At 41.7% G+C, this 24,055-nt stretch overlaps 1 protein-coding gene across 3 annotated transcripts in view; it reads right to left on the bottom strand.

Moving 5' to 3' along the window:
• The window catches only part of STOX2 (storkhead box 2), a 223,878-nt gene extending 200,384 nt beyond the window's left edge, over positions 1 to 23,494 (bottom strand). For all 3 annotated transcript variants that reach the window (XM_058524957.1, XM_058524958.1, XM_058524959.1), the window contains exons 1-2: positions 23,310 to 23,494; positions 22,679 to 23,119 (exon numbers count right to left, since the gene is read on the bottom strand). In XM_058524957.1, coding sequence (XP_058380940.1) covers positions 22,679 to 23,042 — 364 coding nt within the window. In that variant the 5' untranslated portion in view covers positions 23,043 to 23,119; positions 23,310 to 23,494. The remainder of the gene's footprint in view (positions 1 to 22,678; positions 23,120 to 23,309) is intronic.
• Positions 23,495 to 24,055: the final 561 nt, after the last annotated feature.

The raw sequence follows: 24,055 nt of genomic DNA, 5'->3' as shown, positions 1-24,055 counted from the left end.
TGAGAAGAAGTGCACCTCGGGTTGGGGGGGCCCCGTGGGGAAGGCTCAGCCTTGGAATGTGGGGATCTGGGTTGAAGTCTCAGCACTGCCACTCTTTACGTCTCTGACATCGAAGTAGACAACCTCTCTGAATTTCAGCCTCTTGTAAAATGGCAATAGGAAGAAGAACCTCACTGAGTTCTGTGAAGATTCCATACAATAAGGTATATAAACGGGCTACTTCAGAATCTAACATATAGCTAGTGCGCAGTAAGTAATTGCTTTTCTCAAGCTCATTCTTAAGCAACAATGGGGCCTGCCATCTCTGGAAGGGCAGAGGAATCCCTTTCAGGCTCACAGTGTATGGGGTTGACCCTCCCGGGCCAGTGCAGGCAAAGCCATTTCACTTCCAAGTAGGTGGCAAAGACGCCTGAAAGGCTGACCGGGACAGGGAGGGAAGGGAGTCTGAGGAACATCCCACCCTGGGGGGCAAAGCCGAGAGTCCCGGGCTGCCCCTGGGCGCCAGCCTTGGTTCTGGGACATCCTGGCGGTGAGACCCTACGCAAAAAACATCACCTTCTACACTTCAGTTTCCTGTTGTGTGAAGGGTGGGGGTGGAGGGGGGAGTGAGACACTGAGTCCTCAGGTCCCTTCTGGATCCCATATCCGAGGCTCCAACTCTGTGACCTAAACCTCCCGCCTACTCACGAACAGACCCCTGAGACAAGAGTGGAGTCAAGCCTGACCGGGACAGGGATGGGGGTGCTTCGCCAGCTGTGAAGGCAGAGGCTGCTGAGAGGGCAGGGGCCCCTCCCTTCCCTCTGGTCAGGGCCTGGACGGGGCCCTCCCTCTAGTCGGGGCCTGGACCGGGCCTGAGAGAAGCGCCTGGGGGCTCAGGGACTGGTGCCTTGCAGCCGCAAGATGGAGACAGTGTCAAACCTCACCATCGTGACCCATCTGCCTACCAGCCTCCCTAAGAGGCCCCAGGCCCAACACCTGTGACATCAAAGCAAAGAACACAGAAATGCGTGAAGGTGTGACCCCTGACCTTGAAAGCCAGGGTCTGGCTCACCCTCAATTCTCCTCAGCGTCGTGGGTGAAAATATCCAGAAGGTGGTAAGAAGAGAATTACAATTTTCTAAACAGATTAACTGTGCTGTGCTCTGGCATGAATAATACCACTGTTAATGCTTCCATCTGAACTTTCTATAAAAGCCCTTCTACCTGCTCCCACAGGTTTCCACCTATTAAAACGGGGAGGAAAATGAAGCCATTATCTGCATTCCGTGAAGTACCATATGGTTAAACACCGGCCTCCAGCCAAGGGAGGGTTCTAACCAAGCCTCTGTGTACAATTCAAAAGCAAAATAACGTCGTTACACCATATTGCATTAGCATCAGGAAAGGAGAGCTGGGAAGTCAATAGAACCATGAGCAGAAACAAGTCTTGAGCTTAATTTTTTGATCTTCTAGTTTCAGGGTTACTTTGAGCATCTCAAAAACCACAATTAGAATTAGCCAAATTTTACTTTACTGACAGTTTATTTAACCAGCATACTTTGAAACCAAGCATGAAAAATTCAGTCTTTGGCAAGATACATAACCTAATAATAGACTTATGTATAAATAAGCAGACTAACCAAAAAAAACAAATAGACAAACAAAATAAGGATAAATGGCTATGTTTGTATTTTTTTACTTCATTTAATTCTCCAATAGAATAGCAACTTGTCTGAGACCCCATAGCTGGTAAATTCAGAGCAGGGATGAGAACCCAAACTCAGGTTTATTATCTGACAAAGGCTCATCTCCACCCAGCCCAGTGTGCCACACGGACTGCTCATGGTACCTGGAGCCACAGAGGGCAGGAAAGGATGCTAAGATAAGGGACCATGATCCCTCTCCTTACTAGATAAGATCCTAATATAGGGACAAGCAGCAGAAAACAGAAAGTGAGAGACATAAGCACAAAGCCTACTGGGCACAGAACATTATTTCCATAACAAAATAAAAACAACCTGGAGTTTCCAGATTTTATTCACTGTGGAACCAGAATATACCTCAAAAACAGAGTAATGAGAGAATTACACAAAATCATTTTTTAACTACTAATAGCAATTGGAGTTTTACTTTAATTCCGATACTTATCAGGCCATAATTCGCACTCTCTAAGCACTCCAAATCTCAACTATACGGTAACACTATTTTCTAGAACATTCGCTTACCCTATTAAGAGCGCAACCCTGCTGTCTTCTCTTCTAGGGTGGTTCACACGGAGAAAAAAACACAGCCCTAAAGCCAGCAAGTCAAATGGAGGAAGAACTTTATTTTCCTACTCGTGATTTACTATGGATGTATTTTTCAAGCTTTCTCAACCAGGCCTCCTTTTGATAAACATAAAAATCTCATGCCCCCCTTAATTTTACTTGAAGTTTCAAAATAAATATATCAAGGAGGATTATCAAAGCAATGATATTTTTAAAGAAAAACATTTATAGTTACCTTGAAATATACATATTTTTTCTTCATCACATAATATTTTTAAAGAAAGCTGAGGATGCTTGCTCACCAAAAGTACCGTGAGGGTCACTTCAAAATTAAATGTTCTGCTGCTTGTTTTCATAGTCCGAAGTGAAGGGAATAAACAGGCTAGCTAATGTACGTAAATGAAAGAAATAAGATAATACCTGGAAAAGCAAGTTTGCTTGTCATAATGCAAATAAGGAGATTACCACTTTTCAAGAACATCGGTGAGAAAAAGTCTCTATTCACAAGCTCACAAATGTGCCTTTCCTCCGGTGTCAGGAGTAGACTGCCTGAATTCACCCAGCAGGCAGACTGCACGTGATATGACTTCTTAAAAATCACTTACAGGAAGCCTTGAGACTGTCATCAAATTAAAAAAATCAAGAGTTGGCTTTAATTTTAAAAATTAGCTATAAATGTGTGAACTATAACGTTGATCTTTATCCGTTGAAGGATCAATTTCTGTGTATTTAGAGTTTCCAATTTTTTCTACCAAATATGCAATGCTCCAAAGGAAAACTGTTCCGAAGCGCAAAGAAGTTGGTCTTTTCCCTGGAGTTCCCAAAATAGGGCTATTATGTCTTTTGACTCACAAATCTGGCAAGTATATTTCTCTCTGATAACCCATCAAAGGATGGACCCTGTAATCGGCATTCAAAGGTTTACAAAGTCAAGCACATAACCTGGTGTTTAGCCCACTCTTTTGGACACAATTAACCACCTTGTTAGTAAAGATTGAGGTCTTCTCCTAGATTAACGAGCAGCTGTGGAAGCCACTGTTTTCTAATTCGGCACCCAAATAGTTGGAGGGTTTTTTTTTCCTTTGATTCAGTTCACTAGCTTCCAAGAATGTTGACACCAGTTCAGAGCCTTAATGGTGGCCTCCCACCTTGAGAAAACAGTACAGTCGTTTTTCCTTCTAGCATGGCTTCAGGTGTATACTGCATCCAGACCAGATGAACACAGTTTCAATTATCCCAGCAGACGGCAAAAGTGATGTCTGATCTATGGCTACCCTGGAAATTCAGTAGCTTCAACTGAGTCATCAATGCAGCCAATTCAGCACTTGCCTAAAATCAGACAAAGATATCACCTGGAATTTCTTCTCCACGTCCTCTCCAAAGACATTTTGACAGATGTAAAAATCCAGTTTTCATGAGAATATCTTTAATGAGGACTTTTGTTTCTTTTTAATTAAGGGATTATTTAAATTAGAACTTTCACAGCTTTTGTGGATTTCTGGTAATATGTTCCAGTTCCATCCGATCTCATGCGTAGAAGAGAAGTGAATTTTCCAGAGGAAAAAAAAATCTTTCAATATTTTGTAAATAAGGTTTTCATGACTAAGGCTAAATGACATCATTACTCAGCTTTTGAAAATATATACAATATGCATCTTATCTTTTACAACATACATTCATGAGTCCATACATGACATATGCCTCATGAAATTATTTATTATCTTCTGAATTCACCCAGGAATTCTAAAGATTGTTTGGAGAGGCCTGCAACGTGAAGAAGATGTTGAAGTTGGACATTGGAGGCTAAGGCTACTTCAGGTGTCCAATCATGTAAGCAAACTCTTTGATCATTTCATGTATCCTAATAAATACAAAAATATAACTTTTTTTTTTTTTGCTGAGGAAGATTAGCCCTGAGCTAACATCTGTTGCTAATGCTCCTTTTTTTTTTTCACTTGAGGAAGATTAGCCCTCAGCTAACATCTGTGCCAGTCTTCCCCTATTTTGTATGTGGGATGCCGCCCCAGCATGGCTAGTGAGTGGAGCAGGTCCCAGGATCCGAAACCGAGAACCCAGGCCACTGAAGTGGAGTGCACATAACTTGAACCATTCAGCCATGGGGCTGGGCCCAAAAATATAACTTTGTGAACATTTTCTTTTTAGGATATGCACACACAACTTGTCTAATTTTGACATCTTCCTCTGTCCTCCTAAAAAACAGAACTTTGCAGCATCGCTTTTATTTAAGGTTCCACACTGTTATTCCTGCCTCAGGGTGACCCAACTTGAAGTGATACAGAGACCTCATTAAAAAGGTCCTGTGTTTACCTCCCCACACTAATGTCATGTGGTTGGCCGTTAACAATAAAGTCCATTATTTCCTATAATTATGATCTCATTTGACACCCTTTCCTCTCAACTAAAGGGAAAAAAACTCTTTTCCCCTTCCTTGACAACGAAAATATTCTGTGATTGTAGTTTTCTCTCTTGCTCATCAAAGAGATAAACAGACCACTTTCTCTGTGGCTTTTCTCTGGTATCTAATTTATTTATTTTATTTTTAATTGAAATATAATTAACATACCTCTAACTTATTTTTTTAAATCTATAGTCTAAGTCTAAAGCAGTGTTGAAACTCAAGCTTAATATATGCTGTTAACTGTATCATCATTAGACTGATATATTTTGTAACATTTTGCTAAGATTATGCCTCTTTTGGACATAATTCCATTTTCCCCCACTTATGCACCCTCAGAACGGACTTTTTAAAAGAAGTAGCACATAATATGCCCCCTCAAAAAAGAGAGACTCTTTAAATAAAATATTTTATTCAATGTTTTCTTCATTAAATTTTTATACTCAAAGTAATATCATTTCTCACCAAAGAAAATCTGAAAAATGGAGGGAAAAAAATAAAATCACTTTTAGTCTTATTACTCAAGTTCAACCACTATTAATATTAATATTCAACATTAATATTTACTATATTTTTTATACAACAAATGGAATTTGCAGGGGCTCCTAAGTGCTGGTCACAGAGTGGCCACAGAACCCGTCTTATGTGTTAAAAATATAGGATCCTGGCTGTCCAGCTGGTGATTCTGATTCAGGGGATCTGGGGTAAGCCATACAGTATTTATTCATTTATTAATTCATTTATTTATTTAAAGTTCTGCAGATGATTCCAATGCATAGTCAATTTTGTGAATCACTAGTTTCAATTTTGGATTCCACAGACCTGACTCCAGACCTGGTCCCATCACTTAACATGGTTGAGCAAGCTTATCCAACCTTAGCTCAGTTTCCTCACCCACAAATGAGCGTACCAAGAGCCACTTACAAAAATTAAGTGAGAAAATGTAAAATTATTCCTAGTCTTTCCCATTTTTCCCTATGCATCTGGTTTGAGATGTTGCTCTGATTTGTACTGCTATGAAATATTATATACACTTTCAAGTAACATTATATATCATAAGCATTTTTCCACGTTGCTTCATAACCTTCATAGACATTTTAATGGCTGTATAGTATTTCATCCAGAATAGAGAACCATAATTTACCTAATTATTTTCTATTCAAGGCATTTAGGTTACTTGCAATCTTTCTTTCTTAAAAATTGTGTAATGAATAGCTTCTTAGGTATAGCTTTCTATAGTTTGGATTACTATCTTAGATATAGTCCTAAAGGTAGAATTACTCCATAAAATTATGTGAGTATTTAGATGGCTTTTTGATACACATTGCCAAGATGCTTTCCAAAACAATTTTTTTTCAATTTACAGTAGCACTGGCAAAGTATTAAGGTATCAGATTTATCTCATTTCTACCAGCACTGAGTAGTTTTTTTCCCCAAAGTTGAATGCATAAAAAGGTAACTGAGACATTAAATTTCTAAGTTTATTTGAGCAAACAATGATTCCAATCAGGCACTGCCAAAACCAAAAAGTGGTAGAGGGGCTTGCCAGCAGGGGGTTAGAGCAGAGGTATACACAGAGAAGACATGAAAGCAAAGCAAAGCGATTATTTAATTGGCTATAACTTAAATGTTTGTTTTACTTGGGAAAATTTATTCAGTTGTTACGATAATTGTTCTTGAGTTTCATTTTCTCAGATTCGAGAAAAATCTAGTAGACTCTAGATTCTATTTGTTTACGTAGGCTACCAAAGGCACAAGTGCTCCCCCAGTCTAATGGCCTCCTTGTTTAACTGTTTTAACAAATGATAGTTCAGAAATTACCACCAGCAGCCAGTTAGCAGTCACTATACTTGTATGTATACTTGTATGCTGTACTTTTAAATGCACATGACATAGAGATTTGGACTAGGAAATATAAACTGAAGTTTATAGTCTCCATCCGCAAAGAAATTACAATCTAATGAGCAAGATACATTCAAAGTCAACTGCTAATATAAGCAAGTAGACTATAAATGCCAATTATTTAAAATAAGTGATCATATAAATGGTAATCACTTTCAACTTCTGTGACTTGAGAAGGCAGTATCTTAATTGAAACGCCTGGACAATCTTTTCGGCATGAGGACAAGCTGGCACAATGACCTACCTACTTGGAAAATTAAATATGTTAGCAACATTACAAAGGGCTACATTCACGCATACACGTCCCGTGCTTAAGTCATCAGAACTTTTGAGTACACAAGGTCAGAGCTTAGGGAAAATTATTCACATTCTCTCTCTCTGCACAATTGCGCATACTCTAAATCCCTCTCCTTGAAAGTAAAAGCATTTTTTGAATAGGTCAGACTCTTAACCCTCAGATTGGCTCCTACAGACTTACATTCTAACAGAGGAGTCAATCTTACAAACAGTCATTGAAATTACGGGAACTCACCAGGTCACATTCAACTGCTCTTTAGAAATAACTTCAATTTACATTCTGTTAGCATGTAACCGATCCCTCCCTCTTCTAATAAATTTCTAGATTTTAATGGGAGAGGAGAGAAAAAAAATCATTTAAAAAAATGTAATACTTATTTCAGCACAGCACTTTTTTTTACAAATCTAAAGTCATTTAAATAGTTTAGGCACATTAAAAGGTATCATGCACGATGTAACTTTATCAACGAATTATCAGTTTGAGTATATATAAATTTAAAATATAGTTTATTCAAATTACATGTAAATTTGCTTTTACATTTTTCACTACAAATATAGTTACAGACTGTTGAACTTCAAGGAATCCAGGGATTCTTATTTTTGGCCAGTTTATAAGGAGTGGTCATCTACTTGAGAATAAAAGAAACCGATATTAAGAAAACAAAGAAATTTGAGGATTTTCTGAGCCTTATTTCTTCCATAGTGTCAAAGGGATATACAAAGGGTTCATTTTTAAAAGAAGAAAGAGGAGAACAAAATTTATCAAATTAAACTTTTCTCCCACAAGAAACCTTTGATAATTAGTCACATATCGCTGAGTTAACGCCATCAGCATTTCGTCTTCACGGACTTCTTCAAAGTGAAGATTTGCCTCTATGACGAGAAGCTTCTGTTCTCTTTCTTGTTTTTGTTTATTTCTTGATTTGGCTTCAGTAGCTTCAAACATTAATAAGTCTCTTCCACGTGAAGGAGATGGAAGGTTTAAAACTAGAGAGGAGAGTGACAGCAACCAAAACTGTCACCCAAAGGAACAGCTTCACACTCCATCCTTTGGGCCTGGATCAAAGACCTGGTGCTTGTCACATCTGAAAATCTCTTTCTGGAATGGCCTGAGAGTGCCGCTTGCTTTGTGAGCCAGTTTAACTCAGTAACAATACCAACATCCTTCATCTTTCTGCTTTTGGATTCTGGATCTAAGATACTCGCACAGCATAAACTGGCAAAAACAAAACAAAACATCCAATTTCCAAATGATGCTGATGTAGCCTCCTTAGAATAAATGGTGCCACTGCCTGCATGCCCTCCATCATCCTTCACTGTCCTTTGAGGCTTGGTCAAGCAGGAGCGTCCTCAACAGCCTCTAGTTCAAATCAACACAGTCCAAAGGCAGTTTGTAGGCCCAGAAGTAAACGTTTTACCAACGCACATCTACACTGGCTTCTTCTCAGCAACTGCAAGGTAGCAGCTGTGGTTCTCTCTCTCTCTGCTTCACTTCCTCAGGGTCGATAGTAGAGAATTCGGAGTTCACTTATCTATAGAATAATCAGGTTTCCAAACCATTGCTCTAGTTACAAGGTCAAAAGAAAGGCACCAAAGAAGGTACTTAATTCTTCATTTGTAAAAATGGCAGTGACCACTTGAGAGTTGTACTGCACTACATCAGTTCAATGTAAAAGATTTATAAAAAGTTGGTATTCAAAAAACTATTAGAAATAATCAACAACTACAGCAAAGTTGCAGGGTACAAAATCAACTTACAAAAATGAGTTGCATTTCTATACACTAATAATGAACCAACAGAAAGAGAAGTCAAGAATACAATCCCATTTACAACTGCAACAAAAAGAATAAAATACCTAAGAATAAATTTAACCAAGGAGGTGAAAGACTTACACAGAGAAAACTATAAGACATTATTGAAAGAAATGGAAGAAGACATAAAGAAATGGAAAGATATTCCATGCTCATGGATTAGAGGAATAAACATAGTTAAAATGTCTATATTATCTAAAGCAATCTACAGATTCAATGCAATCCCAATCAGAATCCCAATGACATTCTTCACAGGAATTGAATAAAGAATCCTAAAATTTACATGGAATAAAAAGGACCCCAAATAGTTAAAACAATCCTGAGAAAAAAGAACAAAGTTGGAGGTATCACAATCCCTGAATTCAAAACATACTACAAAGCTATAGTAATCGAAACAGCATGGTATTGGCACAAAAACAGACACACAGATCAATGGAAAAGAACTGAGAGCTCAGAAACAAACCCACACATCTATGGACAGCTAATCTTCAACAAAGGAGCCAAGAACATAGAATGGAGAAAGGAAAGCCTCTTCAATAAGTGATGTTGGGAAAACTGGACATAATTTGCAAAAGAATGCAAAAGATGCATTCATGCAAATGAATGCATGCAAAAGAATGAAAGTACACCATTATCTTACACCATACACAAAAATTAACTCAAAGTGGATTAAAGACTTGAATGTAAGACCTGAAATCATAAAACTCCTAGAAGAAAATATAGGCAGTACACTCTTTGACACCAGTCTTAGCAGTATCTTTTTGAATACCATGTCTACTCAGGAAAGGGAAACAAAAGAAAAAATAAACAAATGGGACTACATCAGACTAAAAAGCTTCTGCAAGGCAAAGGAAACCATCAACAAAACAAAAAGACAACCCACCAAGTGGGAAAAAATATTTGCAAATCATATATCCAACAAGGAGTTAATTTCCAAAATACATAAAGAACTCATACAACTCAACAACAAAAAAACAAACAACTCGATCAAAAAAGGGGCAGAGGATATGAACAGACATTTTTCCAAAGAAGATATACAAATGGCCAACAGGCACATGAAACGATGTTCAACATCACTATTAGGAAAATGCAAATGAAAACTACAATGAGATATGACCTCACACTCTTCAGAATGGCTATAATTAACAAGATGAGAAATAACAAATGTTGGAGAAGATGCAGAGAAAAGGGAACCCTCGTATACTGCTGGTGGGAGTGCAACCGGTGCAGCCACTATGGAAAACAGTATGGAGATTTCTCAAAAAATTAGAAATAGAAATACCATATGATCCAGGTATCCCACTGCTGGGTATTTATCCAACGAACATGAAATCAACAATTCAAAGAGATTTATGCATCCCTATGTTCGTCGCAGTATTATTCACAACAGCCAAGACGTGGAAGCAATACAAGTGCCCATCAATGGATGAATGGATAAAGAAGATGTGGTATATATATACAATGGAATACTACTCAGCCACAAAAAAAGACAAAATCATGCCATTTGTGACAACATGGATGGACTCTGAGGGTATTACATTAAGCAAAATAAGCCAGACAGAGAAAAACAAACACCATATGCTTTCACTCATATGTGGAAGATAAACAAACACATGGATAAGGAGAACAGATTAGTGGTTACCAGGGGTGAAAAGAGTGGGGGAAGGGCAAAAGGGGTAAAGGGGCATATATGTATGGTGACGGATAAAAACTAGACTATTGCTGGTGAACACGATGCAGTCTCTACAGAAACTGATATATAATAATGTACACCTGAAATTTACACAATGTTATAAGCCAATATGACCTTAATAAAATAATTAAATAAAAATAAAAAATAAAGCTGATATTGTGAGGCCTTCCATATCAAATAAAAAGTTTCAAAAAAGAGTAAACATATCAGTTATTACAATACATTTAATGGCTCAATATCCTAAAAAGACAAATCCTCTTCATATTGGGTTAAAATTCAGACTCTAACAATATCCTGCTATAAAACACACATTAAAGCAAAAGGATACTGGGGCCAGCCGGTGGCACAAGCAGTTAAGTGCATGCGCTCCACTGTGGCGGCCCAGGGTTCGCCGGTTCAGATCCCGGGCACGCGCTGACGCACTGCTTGTCAAGCCATGCTGTGGTGGCGTTCCATATAAAGTGGAGGAAGAAGGGCATGGATGTGAGCCCAGTGAAAAGAGGAGGATTGGCAGATGTTAGCTCAGGCACAATCTTCCTCACACACACACAAAAAAGAATACTAAAAATTAAAAAGAAAAAGGTGGCAGTGATACACCAAGCGAAAAGCAAAGGTGACAATATTAATTTTGGAAAAAGATTTCAAGGTAAAAAGGATGAGAGAGGTCTTTGTGTTAAATGTATATTTATATGTAATATAACTATGCATACACGTATATCTATATACAATATGTATAAATAAAATTATATGTATATTTATAAGTATATAAAAGGCAAAAATCAACAATAAAGATATGTGTTGGATATCAAAATATCAAAATACATAAAGTTAAAACTATTAGTAATACAATGAAAGAAATCATGTAATTTTGGGGAGATAAGCACACTTATCACAGTCTTTGACAAATAAAACATACAAAAAACTGAGAACACAGAAGAATTAAACAATATAATATAAATTTAATAACAAAATTTAACACGTCCTATAAAAAAATTCCTTGTTTCAAGTTTCTATGGAACGTATAATCTTGATCTGTATTAGGTAACAATAAAAATGGCAGAAAGTTTGCAAGAAAACATGTATTATAGAGCCGACACTCTGACAACTATAATATAATATGAGGAATCAATGACAACAATTTTTTTTAAACTCACAATTTATATGGAGGAAAGATCTCCAAGATAGTTACTGGGTCAAAGAGAAATCAAAATATTAATTATAGACTATTTAAATGATCACAACAATGAGAATACTATATATCAAAGCTTATGGGATGTAGCTAAAGCTGTACTCAAAAGTAATTTCATAGCCTTAAAGACTTTATATTTTAACAATCACCCATGTACTGTATAAATCATACTACTCAATATATTCATTCATGGAATCTCTATCTTATGTTGTTAATTCTTAAAAACAGAAAAAATTCTCTGGCACCATAACCAAAAGAAATTGAAATACATTTTATCACATCAAATTAATTTTTAAGTTAGGAAAATTCAACAGAAATAATTCTTTCAGACCTAAGACTCTTAGTGTAACTTTTTATGCAGAAAATAAAAATACCTGACTAGAAAAATAGAAATACCTGACTAGGAGAAACAATGTCTTTAAATTAGAGTAAGTAAAATAGAGTTGATAATTTGCTTTTTAATGCCATTTAAATCTGGAACCTCAAAAAAAAGAAAAAGAAAACAATGAAGAACAGTGTGATGAATTTGCCTTCTAGTACCATATCCCATTTCTCAACACCCTTTACACTGCCTTTCATTTTTCTAAAAAGGAATACTTCTCAGTTGATAGCAAAATTTTTATCATTAATTACTTTCTCAGGTTCCTGTTTAACAACCCTTTGAATATACATCTGGCACTGCCACCATCTTGCAATCATCTGCTGATCCTGCATTTTAAATATTAAGATCACAGTACTGTCTTTAGTGCTCTGATTCATTTATTTGGTGAGATATAGTTGTGTGTTTTAAGCAAGTTTCATAAATCACAATATGAAGGAGTATACTGTGTTTAACAATCAGAAGAAATTACAGTACAAGAGAAAAAAAATTATCACTGATAGTGAACAAAGCCAAAACCTTCGTCCAGCAGAAATGACAAGCAATTTTAAAAGCGTTAACAGCTGAGACTCGGCAGTCAGATTGCTCAGTCGAAACTTGAGATCTCTTGCTCATGCAAGGTTACTCTCTGAACCTCAGTTTCCTCTTCTATAAAATGGAAATAATGTTAACACTACCTCTATAAGGATTAAATAAGACAATGTACTAAAGTGCTTAGAACAATTCCTGAACCACAGTAAACATTAGTACACGTTCCTTCTTCTTCTTTTTCTTTTCCCTACTTCATTCATCCCCTCCCCCAACTCTGAAGTAGAGTCAGGAAACATTTAACAAAACGAAGGAGCATATGGTATAAAGTTTGCCTTCTAGAATGTTCCTTTACCAGCATAAGAGGAAATGTTAAAGATACAGGAAAGAGCAGAAGAAAGATGCTAGAGTAAACACCATTACCTGGGCGCATTCAGAGACATGGTTTCTGAAGTACTGCTTTCATTGTTCTACATTAGCGCTTCACAGTCTACTAACTGAAAGCCTCTTTTTTTTTTTTTTAAACAAATTAATAACCAGACTCTGATGAAAGGAAAGTGATCAACCTAGACAAATTGCACTGGTCACAAAGTCCCCCATAACGAAAAAAGAATCATTCATGTCTCTTGCGATTCTATATTAACTCCAAAGTCAGCGGGCCTTCCAAGTCTTCCCAAGCTTATCAAGACCAAAACAGAACGAACCAAGGGGGCAAGTCTCAGCCATCAGAGCCCCCAGGGCAAGAGGTGATCCTGGAGGAAGAAAGTTTGAGGATCTGGGTGAATATTGGAAATATAAGGAGATTATGGCATAAATGTGACTATCATCGAGGAGATAAAGAGTTGGAATTTCTTTCCAGAAGGATGGCAGTGTTCATTGAGCTGTATCATCCTTTCACTTCCTCCAGAGTGTCCAGAAGTGTCTGGTTTGTTGGCCAAAAGCAGAGGAAAAAAAAGCCAAGGTGAACTGTCCAGACTGGACAGTCTTCACACAGCAGGAGAAAACCCTGTACCGCAGGCACATATTAGAGCCCGTAATCCTCCTCGCCTTGACCAGACTGGCAGAGACAATGCAGAGCTCAGCCCTACGTTCTTCCAAACAACCTCCAAGAAGATCTGATTGACGGCAAGACTCCTTCCAATCTGAAATCGTCCTGCGCCTCACATGAACCAGACAGCTTCCACGGGTTCCCTGCCTCCCTTATTTCTCCTCTTCTTCTATCTTGTCCCTGGCCAAATGTCATGTCCCAGTCATGGACATGCATCCTCTCCCACACTCCCATCTTCTCCCCTCACACACCTTCTGTTTCACACATGGTCCCTCCCACCTTGCCCAGGTTCAGCCCCCCAGCTCAATCCTGCCACCACACAAGCAGGAAGTATTAAGAAACTGGGCTGGAAGGTTGGTGAGTCTGTGACTGTGTGGACAAAACACAGCTGCCACCTTGAGAAAGTGTCGACGTGGAATTGAGAGGGAAGGAAATCAGGATCGGTACAGGAGCGGCCGCAAACACTGACAGCTCTCGGGGGCAGCTATGGCCAACAGGTGGCTTGCAACTGCAGGACTGTCCCAAGAGTAGAAAGCAGCCTAAAGGGGCAATAGCCAAAAGTTTGGGGATATCTGTAAATAAATAAAATTCTGTTTTGAGAATCATATCAGGGGTGGTGTCCCCTCTAAGTGGTTAAATATGTAGAAGGTTCTCCCCTCTTTTCCAGCATGAAGGTGTCAGAAAACTATCTTGGACTTACGAAGGTCACTTCCAAGGGTGGCGGAGTGGTCACTGGGGGTGGGGCACAAGCCCGGAATCTCTGAAGGGAACTTTCCTTAGAAAAGTAGACAATCAGGCTCTATTGTCCTGGAAATGGACCTATAAGGAGACCTTCAGGTTCCAGAAAATTCAAGGGTGGGGGGGACTTTATGTAGAAGTAGAAAGGCAGAGATGTAATCATAAGTTTTTGTTGCACAGGTTTGAAAGGAAAAGTTGCCCAAACCCTGGAGAGACAGTGGTGGATGGGGTCGGGGAGGAAGGTGTCTGACACAGCATTGGAAGAAGGGTGGCAGTGACAGAAGGAAACGCTAAGAGGTGGCAAAGTTCCTGAGGCAGCAACAAAATAGGACTATTACATTCAGAGCCACCCTTTGAGCCAGCATCCTCTCAGCACACTCAAGTTCACTAAGAAGACAGAAGGCTGCAGCAATCTCAGGTGGTAAGAAGATAGAATCTCACCACACTGGATTCCATCCCTTAAAGACATTGGTAAGCCTTGGGGACCTCCAGGGACCCCAAGATTCATGAGAAAGAAGTTATTTCGGACTTGTTACGTGCCATCAAGTTGGCTCTGACTCCTGGTGACCCTATGAATGGCTGATGTCCACAATGTTCTGTGCTCAACAGCCCTACTCAGCTTTTGTAGACTCATGTCTATGGCTTCCTTTATGGAGTCAATCCATCTGCCTCTTTCCCTGCTGCCTTTTACTTTTGCCAGCCTTATCGTCTTTTCCAAGGAATCCTGCTTTCTCATGATGTGCCCAAAGTAGGACAGCCTCAGTATTATCATTTTTGCCTCCAGTGATAGTTCAGGCTTAATTTGCTCTAGGACTCACTTGTTCATCTTTCTGCCTGTCCAGGGTATCTCTTCCAATGCCATATTTCACATAAATCCACTTTTTTCCTGTCAGCCTGCTTCACTGGCCAGCTGTCTCACCCATACATAGCAGTTGGGAATCCATGGTGTAGATAATCTTGGCCTTGGACTCTGATGACACTTCCTCACACTTAATGATCTTTCCTAATTCTTTCATTGCTGACCTTCCAAGTCTCAGTCTTCTCTCGATGTCTCCATTTCAACTGATGACTGAACCAAGGTAAACCAAATCTTCAACAATTTCAACCACTTCATTGTCTACGTTCAAGTTGCGTAGTTCTTCTGTAGTCATGATTTTTGTCTTCTTGATGTTCGAATGCAGTCCTGCTTTGGCGTTCTCTTCTTTCACTTTCGTTGGAAGTCACTTCAAGTCATTGCTGCTTTGAACTAATCAACCTGCATCCATGCCCTGGAGACATTCTGAGGGACATCATCATACGTTCTCCACGTGTTTGTTATTGGGGCGGGGGAAGGTGGCATCCTGGTTACAGAGACAAACCATTTTATATTGACAGATGGGTCTTATTTTAGAAAATTATATTATAGGGGCTTTATAAGAAATTGAGAAAACGGACAGCACAGAGGTATGCTTTCATACTGTTACCATCACAGGAACATCTTAAGACCTGGGGTCTGCTCGTTGTGGTGTCCACCACCATCCTGTGGACTTTCTCTCTAGCCGGGTCTGCCCTCCTAGGAGGGGGTACCCTCATCTTCACCCCTAGAGACTCTGATGAATCCTCTTTACCTCTTTATCTAAGTCATTTATCAAATTCTTCAAAGAGATACCTCTATTTCTGGCCCTTGACAGTGTCCAAATTTACTGTTGTCTATCAAGAGAGATTGATTGATATCAAAATATGAAGAGCTGCTTTAAATGTCCTCTGATGCCAGTGTGATTTAAGTTTATTAAAAAGCTCTTGGGGGCTGGCCCCGTGGCCTAGTAGTTAAGTTTACCGCACTCCACTTCGGCGGCCCAGGTTCAGTTCCTGGGCGCAGGCCTACATCAGTCATGAGCGGCCGTGCTGTGGTGGCAACCCACATACAAAATAGACGAAGACTGGCACAGATGTTAGCTCAGGGCCAATCTTCCTCAGCCAAAAAAAAAAAGGTCTTGGCATAGGACCTTCTGAAAGATAAATTTTTATATTTATAATATACATATAATAGATTGTAAATTAATAGATTATATTCATAGCTTGTACCTTATCAACACATCTATTTAACCTCCCCATTGAGATAAACTATAAACCAGATAATTAGTTCCCCCAAATTAAGGAAAATATCTGCGATTATATTATATCTATATCTATAACACAGAATGGACGGGTTTCAAACTTGTCTTACAAATGTATAAACTGAGTAGAATGACACAAGCACAGTCTCCAAATTTTGACTATGTTAAAACCCACCCTCTACACTGAAAATTCTATTTTTAAGGTAATCACACATCACTGGGTGAGATATTTTAAGCAGAATGAATCATTTAAAATTATTTATAGCAAGTAGTTTGTATATAACAAACCCCTCTGGGTTTTTTAATCCAAAATATGTGATCGACCTCAGGAACTGAAAGCATCTGAGTGCTTCTACTCCAGCACAAGAGACACAGACAGACAGATACCCTTTCAATTTTATGTCCCTTTAAAAAGAATTTGATGATAAATGGCAAATTCACCTCTTAATGCGAGAGGGGAACGAACACGTGCTCAAGATCAGAACTAAGCCATAAGAGGTGAAATTTTTACAAAACCTCTCAGTTATCACAACAAGGCCTTGAGTCTCAGAAGTTCATTCTAAATGCTTTATTACAATGAAACTGACACACCTTTACTGAAAATATCTTTGAGCTAGAATGAGGTAATTCATAAAAATATTTTTATGACTAGCTAGAAATTAATAAAACTTGAAATGCACCATTGTTCACTGTTTAGACTTAATCCTGAGATTTTAATACGAGAGGTGAGCTTTTCTAAGAGTGAGGTCCACATCTTAAACCTTTCTGGATATTTTACAGACCCCAAACCAGTGCTCTATACTTATTGGATATACTCAAAGCCTTGTCACCACAGAATAAAATCCCACGAGGCCCCACATGACCTGGACCTGGCCAGCCCCTCTGACCTCATCTCCTGTCACACCTTCCATTCTTTTGTTGGCTCAACAAGCCTCAGCCACACTGGCTTTCTCTTCTGTTCCTCCAACACGTCAAGCTAATTTCCATCTGCTCCTCTTTCATTGTTGGCCAACTGCCTGTCAGTCAACTGCTTTGTCAAACAAGAGGTATTACAGAGCTGTCACTCAGAGCACTGGCTCTATCATCTCTCTGTCTGGGTCCAGATCCCAGCTCTATCACTTGCTAACTAGTTGTCCTTGGAGAAGTACTTGTCTTTTGGTTCCTCAATTTCCTCATTTGTAAAATGGGAAAAATACGATACTTAAATGGTATAAGTGTCTTAGAGATTAGTTAATAAAAAGAAAGCACTTAGAAAATAGTAAATGATCAATAAATGTTAGCTATTATCTCATTTCTCCCCATCACTCTCTATTCTGCTTAATTTTTATAGCACTTATAACTATCTGAAATTCTTATTTCTTTAATTTTTGAAATGTCTGTTGCCCCACCAGAATGGAACCTCCAAAAGTACAAGGACTGTGTCTGACTTGTTCTCCACTTCAGTTCCCAGAACAAATCCTGGAAAATGGTAGGTGCTCCCGTTGTTGAATGAATCAATATCTCTAATTCAAAAAGCTTTATAACAATCATCAAGCAATCCCAGCCATTAGTCTAGGAATATTATTCAATTTTAAGTTGACTTAAATAAATCAATTTTTGGGGGGGGATATATACAAATTGTTTTGCAGTATACATTTTTTAAAAATACAGTTCTGTCTTAAAATTTTACTATTTGGAGGGCCAAATAGTGGCCTAGTAGTTAAGTTCGGCACGCTCCACTTTGGCGGCCCGGGTTCGGATCCCGGCCGCGCGCCAACACACCGCTTCTCCAGCCATGCTGAGGCCGCGTCCCACATACAGCAACTAGAAGGATGTGCACCTATGACATACAACTACCTACTGGGGCTTTGGGGGAAAAAATAAATAAATAAAGTTATACAAAATAGAGGAAGACTGCCACAGATGTTAGCTCAGGGTGATGTTCCTCAAGCAAAAAAGAGGAAGATTGGCAACAGATGTTAGCTCAGACCCAATCTTCCTCAGTAAAAAAAGAAAAGAAAAAAATTTAGTCTTTGGAGAAACCACTTTAAGAGAGCACCTCTTTTTGAGAAAACCAATAAAGATTTTGGAATAGGAAAAAATCTTGATGCCTATATGTTCTAAACAATTTTATAATGTAAAATATAAGTTCTAATTTAAAGTCTAAAAAAAATATTTGGTCCTAACTATTTAAATATCGAAGGATAAACTGGGAAAGTATAAAGAGCCATTGGAGGGGACAGAGACACTAAACCCTGCTTCCTGAGATCTGAGGTTAGGGGTATCCAGGAGGATTGACCGCTGGATCTAAGGCTGATGGTGGGCTCCCCACAAAGGCCTATGGGTTTGTGACTGGGGCAGGAAGGCCCTCCAGACTCAACATGGCTAAAATGGTATCTTCCTTAGGATACCAACACTTGACCTTGGGAAAGTACCATAAAAGAGCAAATGCTCCCATACTCTCTCCACAACTCACCATCTCTCTCCACAACTGCTTCAACAGACTTGTAGCTGGTGTGCCTATGTCTCACCCCCTCCCAGTCCCATCAATCACCCTCACTGGGCCCAGAATGCTCATTATACTGAAGATCAAATCATCTCACCCCTCCCCTTGCTCAAAAGACACCAGCAGCTTCCAAATCATCACACCTGGCCCTAGCCTCCCTTTCCCTGGTCTTATCACACCACCCTCCACCCACACCCACACCAGCCAGTTACCAAACACCTCCTGAACTCCCCAGCCCTGTGACTCTGTTCATGCTCTTGCCGGGTGGGAAAGCCCTCCTGTTCTGCACGAACCCCCTGCACCCCACATCTGTACAAGGCCCAGCTCCAGCCTCAGCTCTGGGAAACCTCCCTACCAGCTCACAAGGCAGAAGTAATGCTCCTTGCTCACTGTCCTCGAAACACTTAGCACACTCTGAGTTTCCTGTCTCAGAGTCCCCAAAAAGACCATATGCCTCATCAGTCTTTATAACCTCACAAGTGACACAGAGACCGACATTAGTAGGTACTCAATAAACACGTATGGGATTTAACTTAATGTGATTTACAGCATACAGTACAATTTTAAAACCTTACTAGTTTCCTGCACACACATATCCCCTTTGAGGGTCCTGGAAATCAAAAGTCTGACCTTTTTCCTACATGCTCAGAGTAGGTTACTTCTAAGTAGTGGATCTGTGTATTCCAAATCAAAACTTCTTTTCCTCTGAGTTGCTTAATTTCCTGCCGCTTGTTGAATCCTGTAATCATCTCATTGTCCGACCCCACCTGAAATTTTAGGTTGGTTAGAACCACATACTTTTGGAATTACAGGCACCAAAATGCTTGCAACTTCAATACAAATCTTTCAAGTTACAAAACAAAACGCTAGCTTGTTATCAGTCCTGCTGCGAAGGCGATGGCTTGGCTCATCTGCAGGGCGGCATGGCCAGAACACGGCACATGCGCAGACCTCTTCTGCACTCCTGTCTCCACTCCGGGCTGTGTCAGCCCACACACCCAGGAGAACCAAACTCAAGAAAAGAGCAAAGTCATTCCTCTCTTTCTTCACTGGGAGGATCTAGCAGAACAATTTTATTACCACTCCCTAAGATGGGCTCTAAGAGACCACCTGGAAAACAATCAGATTTTGTGAATAATTATTTACCATAAGAATAATAAAATTTAAACTGGCATTTTCCTACCAGTTATTTAAGAGGACTACTGGTGGCTGATGAATTTATTCAGGTTCAACAAGTGGGAATAAAATGCCTTCTGTAATGCTCAGCTTTGGGTCTGGTTCTCTGGCTATTTCACACCCATGAAATAATTAGCAAAAATCACAACATAAAAGTAACTGACAACATAGGTAGTACAGTCTGAGGGATCAGTCGAAAGGTATGCTGCCAGAAATGTATTACTAATAATAAAGATCCAAGATAGTGATTGATTCCTGCTTTTGTACATAAATTAGACAGATTCAAGGGCATTCCTAGGATGATGTCACTCTTTTCAGAGTAGAGTGACAGCCAGGCTCCCTCTCAGTATACTCTTGTGTTTTGGGTTCTGTTTTTTGTTTTTTCGAGCATATGGACTTGTCCATACATCTCTCGTGGCTCAGAATAAAAGACTGTGAACCAGTCAGCAGTGGCTCCCAGACTTTGGAATTTCAAAGCTCAATAAAGATCTTGCAACAAAAAATTAGGAAGCCTGCAGCAGACACCGAGGCTCCCTTAGAGCATTCTTGCAGTAGATAAACTCTCTCAAACAATTCAGCATTTTACCATCATTACTGAAGCAAAAGTGGAATCCTAGTAGAGATTCTGAACCCCGCAGGCAGTTCAAAAGAAAGTTACCACTTGGATCGCAGCAGGCATCACCCCGCTCCTTTATCTGACGCCTCAGGAGGTAATCCCTTCGCTTCCCAGGATGGGACTGAGGTAGGGGCTGAGCTGAGCAATGCCACTGCCCCACCCACCAGCTGCCAGTCAGCTTGAGACCGCCCACGCTACCTAGCTAGATCAGGGCAACAGTCAATCAACTACAGCAATCTGCAACCTTTAAAACTGCCAAAATATTTCTCCTGGGTTACTATGACAGATCGCCAATTCCTATGAGATTATAAATTCTGCTGAAATGAAAAAAATATGAACAACCGAAATATTTACAAACCAAATGATATAATGTATGGGATTTCAAAATGGTGGAGGAGAAGAAGAGGGTATAAATGAAACAAGACTGTCCATGTACTGATAAATTTTGAAGTTGGATGATGGGTACACAGGGGTTGAATATAATATTTCTGTACTATACTACTTTTGTATATGTTTGAAATTTTCCAAAGTAAAAAATAAGGACGAAGTCAAATTTAAAAGAAAACTACTAAAATGCCATAGAGCAACCTATACAGTGCATAAAAGCGACTACATATATTCTTACTTCCTAATGAGTTGCAGTCCTACAGTACAAGACCGGATCAAGTCTCAGAGGCATTAATCTTGGCCCCTTTACTAAGGCAGCTTAATTACAGGGACTCCATTGAGGTTTTTGCTAAAGTCAAAAAAAAAAAAAAATCAGGCACCTTTTAAAATTCAGCACAGGTTACAAAACACACAAGTTGCAAGCTTTACTAGTTTTTTGTCTACTCAATTCAAGGGAAGCTTTGTAAAGACTTCTGCTATGCAAAAACAGACAAAACACTACAAAATTTAAAATGTCATAAATTTGCCAAACGCATAGAGGAAGACACATTAGCAGGTAAAGCTAATCCTTCAGAGGAAGGCAGCGTAGCAACAGCGGGTAACGAAAAAGGCGGCTTTAGTCTCCTAGCGTTTGAACTTTTGACCTCCTCCCAAAATGTCATGAAAGAATTTCTAAACCTTGGGACTAGAAAGAATGCTTTCTTTCTTGAAATCGTTTCATAAAACACTACTATTTCCTATATACGCTTCTAGCCACCGGGCCCGAGGTACAAACCTAGAAAAGAATATGCTAAAAGAGATGCAAACTGGATTAAGAAAAAAACGTATTAAAAAGTTCAAGAAAAAACAGCAAGTCAGGCAACATGGGAAGCGCGCAACGAATATCACCTATCGGGTCTCCTCCCCAAATACAAGTGTTTTCTCTTTTGGTGACGATCAGACTTTCCTCTGTCCTCCGCGTGCCTTTCCTTCCTCAAACACACAAAACGACTTGCAGAAAGATGTACTGGAGGCAAGACCTTGAAAACGAAATCTACAACTTTGTCTTGCACAGAAATGCCAACGCTTAAAACTCAGCCAGCACCAGAGCTGCGGGCCGCGACCCCCGCGGCAGAGCAGCCGGGACTGCGCGGAGGCGCAGGCAGGGTCGCCGCGCGCGGAAGGGACGTCCCGGGGGCCACCTCGCACCTGAACTGCCCGCCGCCGCCTCCCGCGTAGCGCGCGCTCTACCTGATGCTACCTGGATCCGCTCTCTCCACTTCTCTCCGGTTCGCACACTCGCCCCCGGCCCGAGCAGAGCAGAAAAGAGACTCGCAGACCCCGGAGCGGCCGCCGAGCCGCCGAGCCTCCCGCGCCGCCTACCTGGCCAGCCCCGGGCACCGCCCCACGGGGACGCGCCGCCCGCGCCGCCAGGGAGGCTCCGCCGGGGCGGCCGGGGAGGCGGGTGGGGAAAGGTACAAATGCCCGTTTCAGGTGCCAGGAAGTTCCCCAATCCCGCGCTCGCAGACGGCCGCCGGCCCCTCCCCCGGCGGGGCGCGGGGGTGGAGGGAGGCGCGGGGCGCCGGGGCAGCCGGGCCTGCGCGCCGTCCCCTTCCCGGTGCCCGAAGAGAGCTCAGGGCGGGGCGGGGGTCCCGGGCCGGGACGGGTGGGGAGGGGACGGCGGGACTCACCGAGGCAGCGGATGTGGAAGCCCGAGGGCGGCCGCAGCGCCCGGCGCGTCCAGCCCTCGCGCAGCGCCTCCAGATGCTCCTCCTTGCCCTGGATCAGCAGGACCTGCTCGTCGATCCAGCCCAGGAAGAAGGTCTCGGCCACCGCGGCCGTCACCTTCTTGTTCCAGAAGTGCTGCATGTTCTCAGCTTTGAAGTCGGCGAAGATTTCGTAGCCGATGTGGTGCCGGGCGAGCTGCCGGGGCTGGTTCGGGGGCGCGGGCTGGGCAGCCCGGGGCCTCTCCCCCGTCGGCCCCTCGGCCGGGCCCAGGATGATGGCCAGAGAGTGAGGCGCGATCTGCAGAAACTTCTCCATCTTCGGAGGCATCCGGCGCCCGCTGCGCGCACCCGGCTCACGGCAGCCGCCGCCTCCCGCCGCTCCTGGGAACAGCCGCCAGAACGTCGCTGCGCGACAAGCGGGGAGCGTTAGTGCCCCCCAAGGCCGGGGCTCACCGCGCGCCCCCACCCTGCGCCCCAGCGCCCGGGACGCCCCGCGCCGGCCCTGGGCACAGCCGCGGGCGGGCGCATCGGGGCGCCGCGCCGGGCAGGGGAGGGGGTGCGGAGCCCGCTCCGGCCGAGGTCCGGCGCGCGTTACCTGCAGCTCCGGGCCACCCTCCGGGCACCGCTCATTTTCCAGCGGCGGCACCCTCGCCTTCCTCGGCGCCCGGCGGCCCCGGCGGGGGCGGAGACGCGGGAGGAGGCGGGCTGTTCGCGCCGAGTCCAGGGAGCCCTCTTGGCTGGACTTCGCCAGAGGAACCCTCAGGAGTCCGATGTGGGAGGTGGTCGAGGTGGCGCCGATGTCCGGGGGGGGGGGTGCGTTTAGGTGGCGGGGCTCAGGGGAGACCTGGAGGCCGGGGGTGACGCACGGCGACACTTGGAAGGCACCAATTCCCAAGCTGAGTGGCGCTCCTCCCCATGCTCCACCCCCACCCCCACCCCCCACCTCCTGCTGGAACAAGTGGATTCGCTGACTGGTTGATGTGCCCTTGGAGGTGGCTTTTTAAAAAACTTAGTCAACCATGAAAAATTGTCATTAGTCCCTCCCCCCAAACTCTTGTGGAACTCTCGTCTCCTATCTCCTCATGTGCTGTGGGCCTACTATGGAAGAAACCCAATGCAAGCATACCTGGGAGATACTGCGGGTTTGGTTCCAGACCACCAATAAAGCGAGTCGCATGAATTTTTTTGGTTCCCTAGTGCATATAAAAGTTATATTTACACTGTGTTGTAGTCTACTAGGTGTACAATAGCATTGTGTCTAAAAAAACAACGTGTAAACCTTAATTTAAAAGTACGTCATATCTAAAGAATGTTAACCATCATCTGATCCTTCAGTGAGTC

The sequence above is a fragment of the Diceros bicornis genome, chromosome 29, assembly GCF_020826845.1.
Source record: "Diceros bicornis minor isolate mBicDic1 chromosome 29, mDicBic1.mat.cur, whole genome shotgun sequence".
Taxonomy (NCBI): Eukaryota; Metazoa; Chordata; class Mammalia; order Perissodactyla; family Rhinocerotidae; genus Diceros; species Diceros bicornis.
The sequence above is the reverse complement of the archived record's forward strand: the minus strand, read 5'-3'. Positions and strand labels throughout refer to the sequence as shown.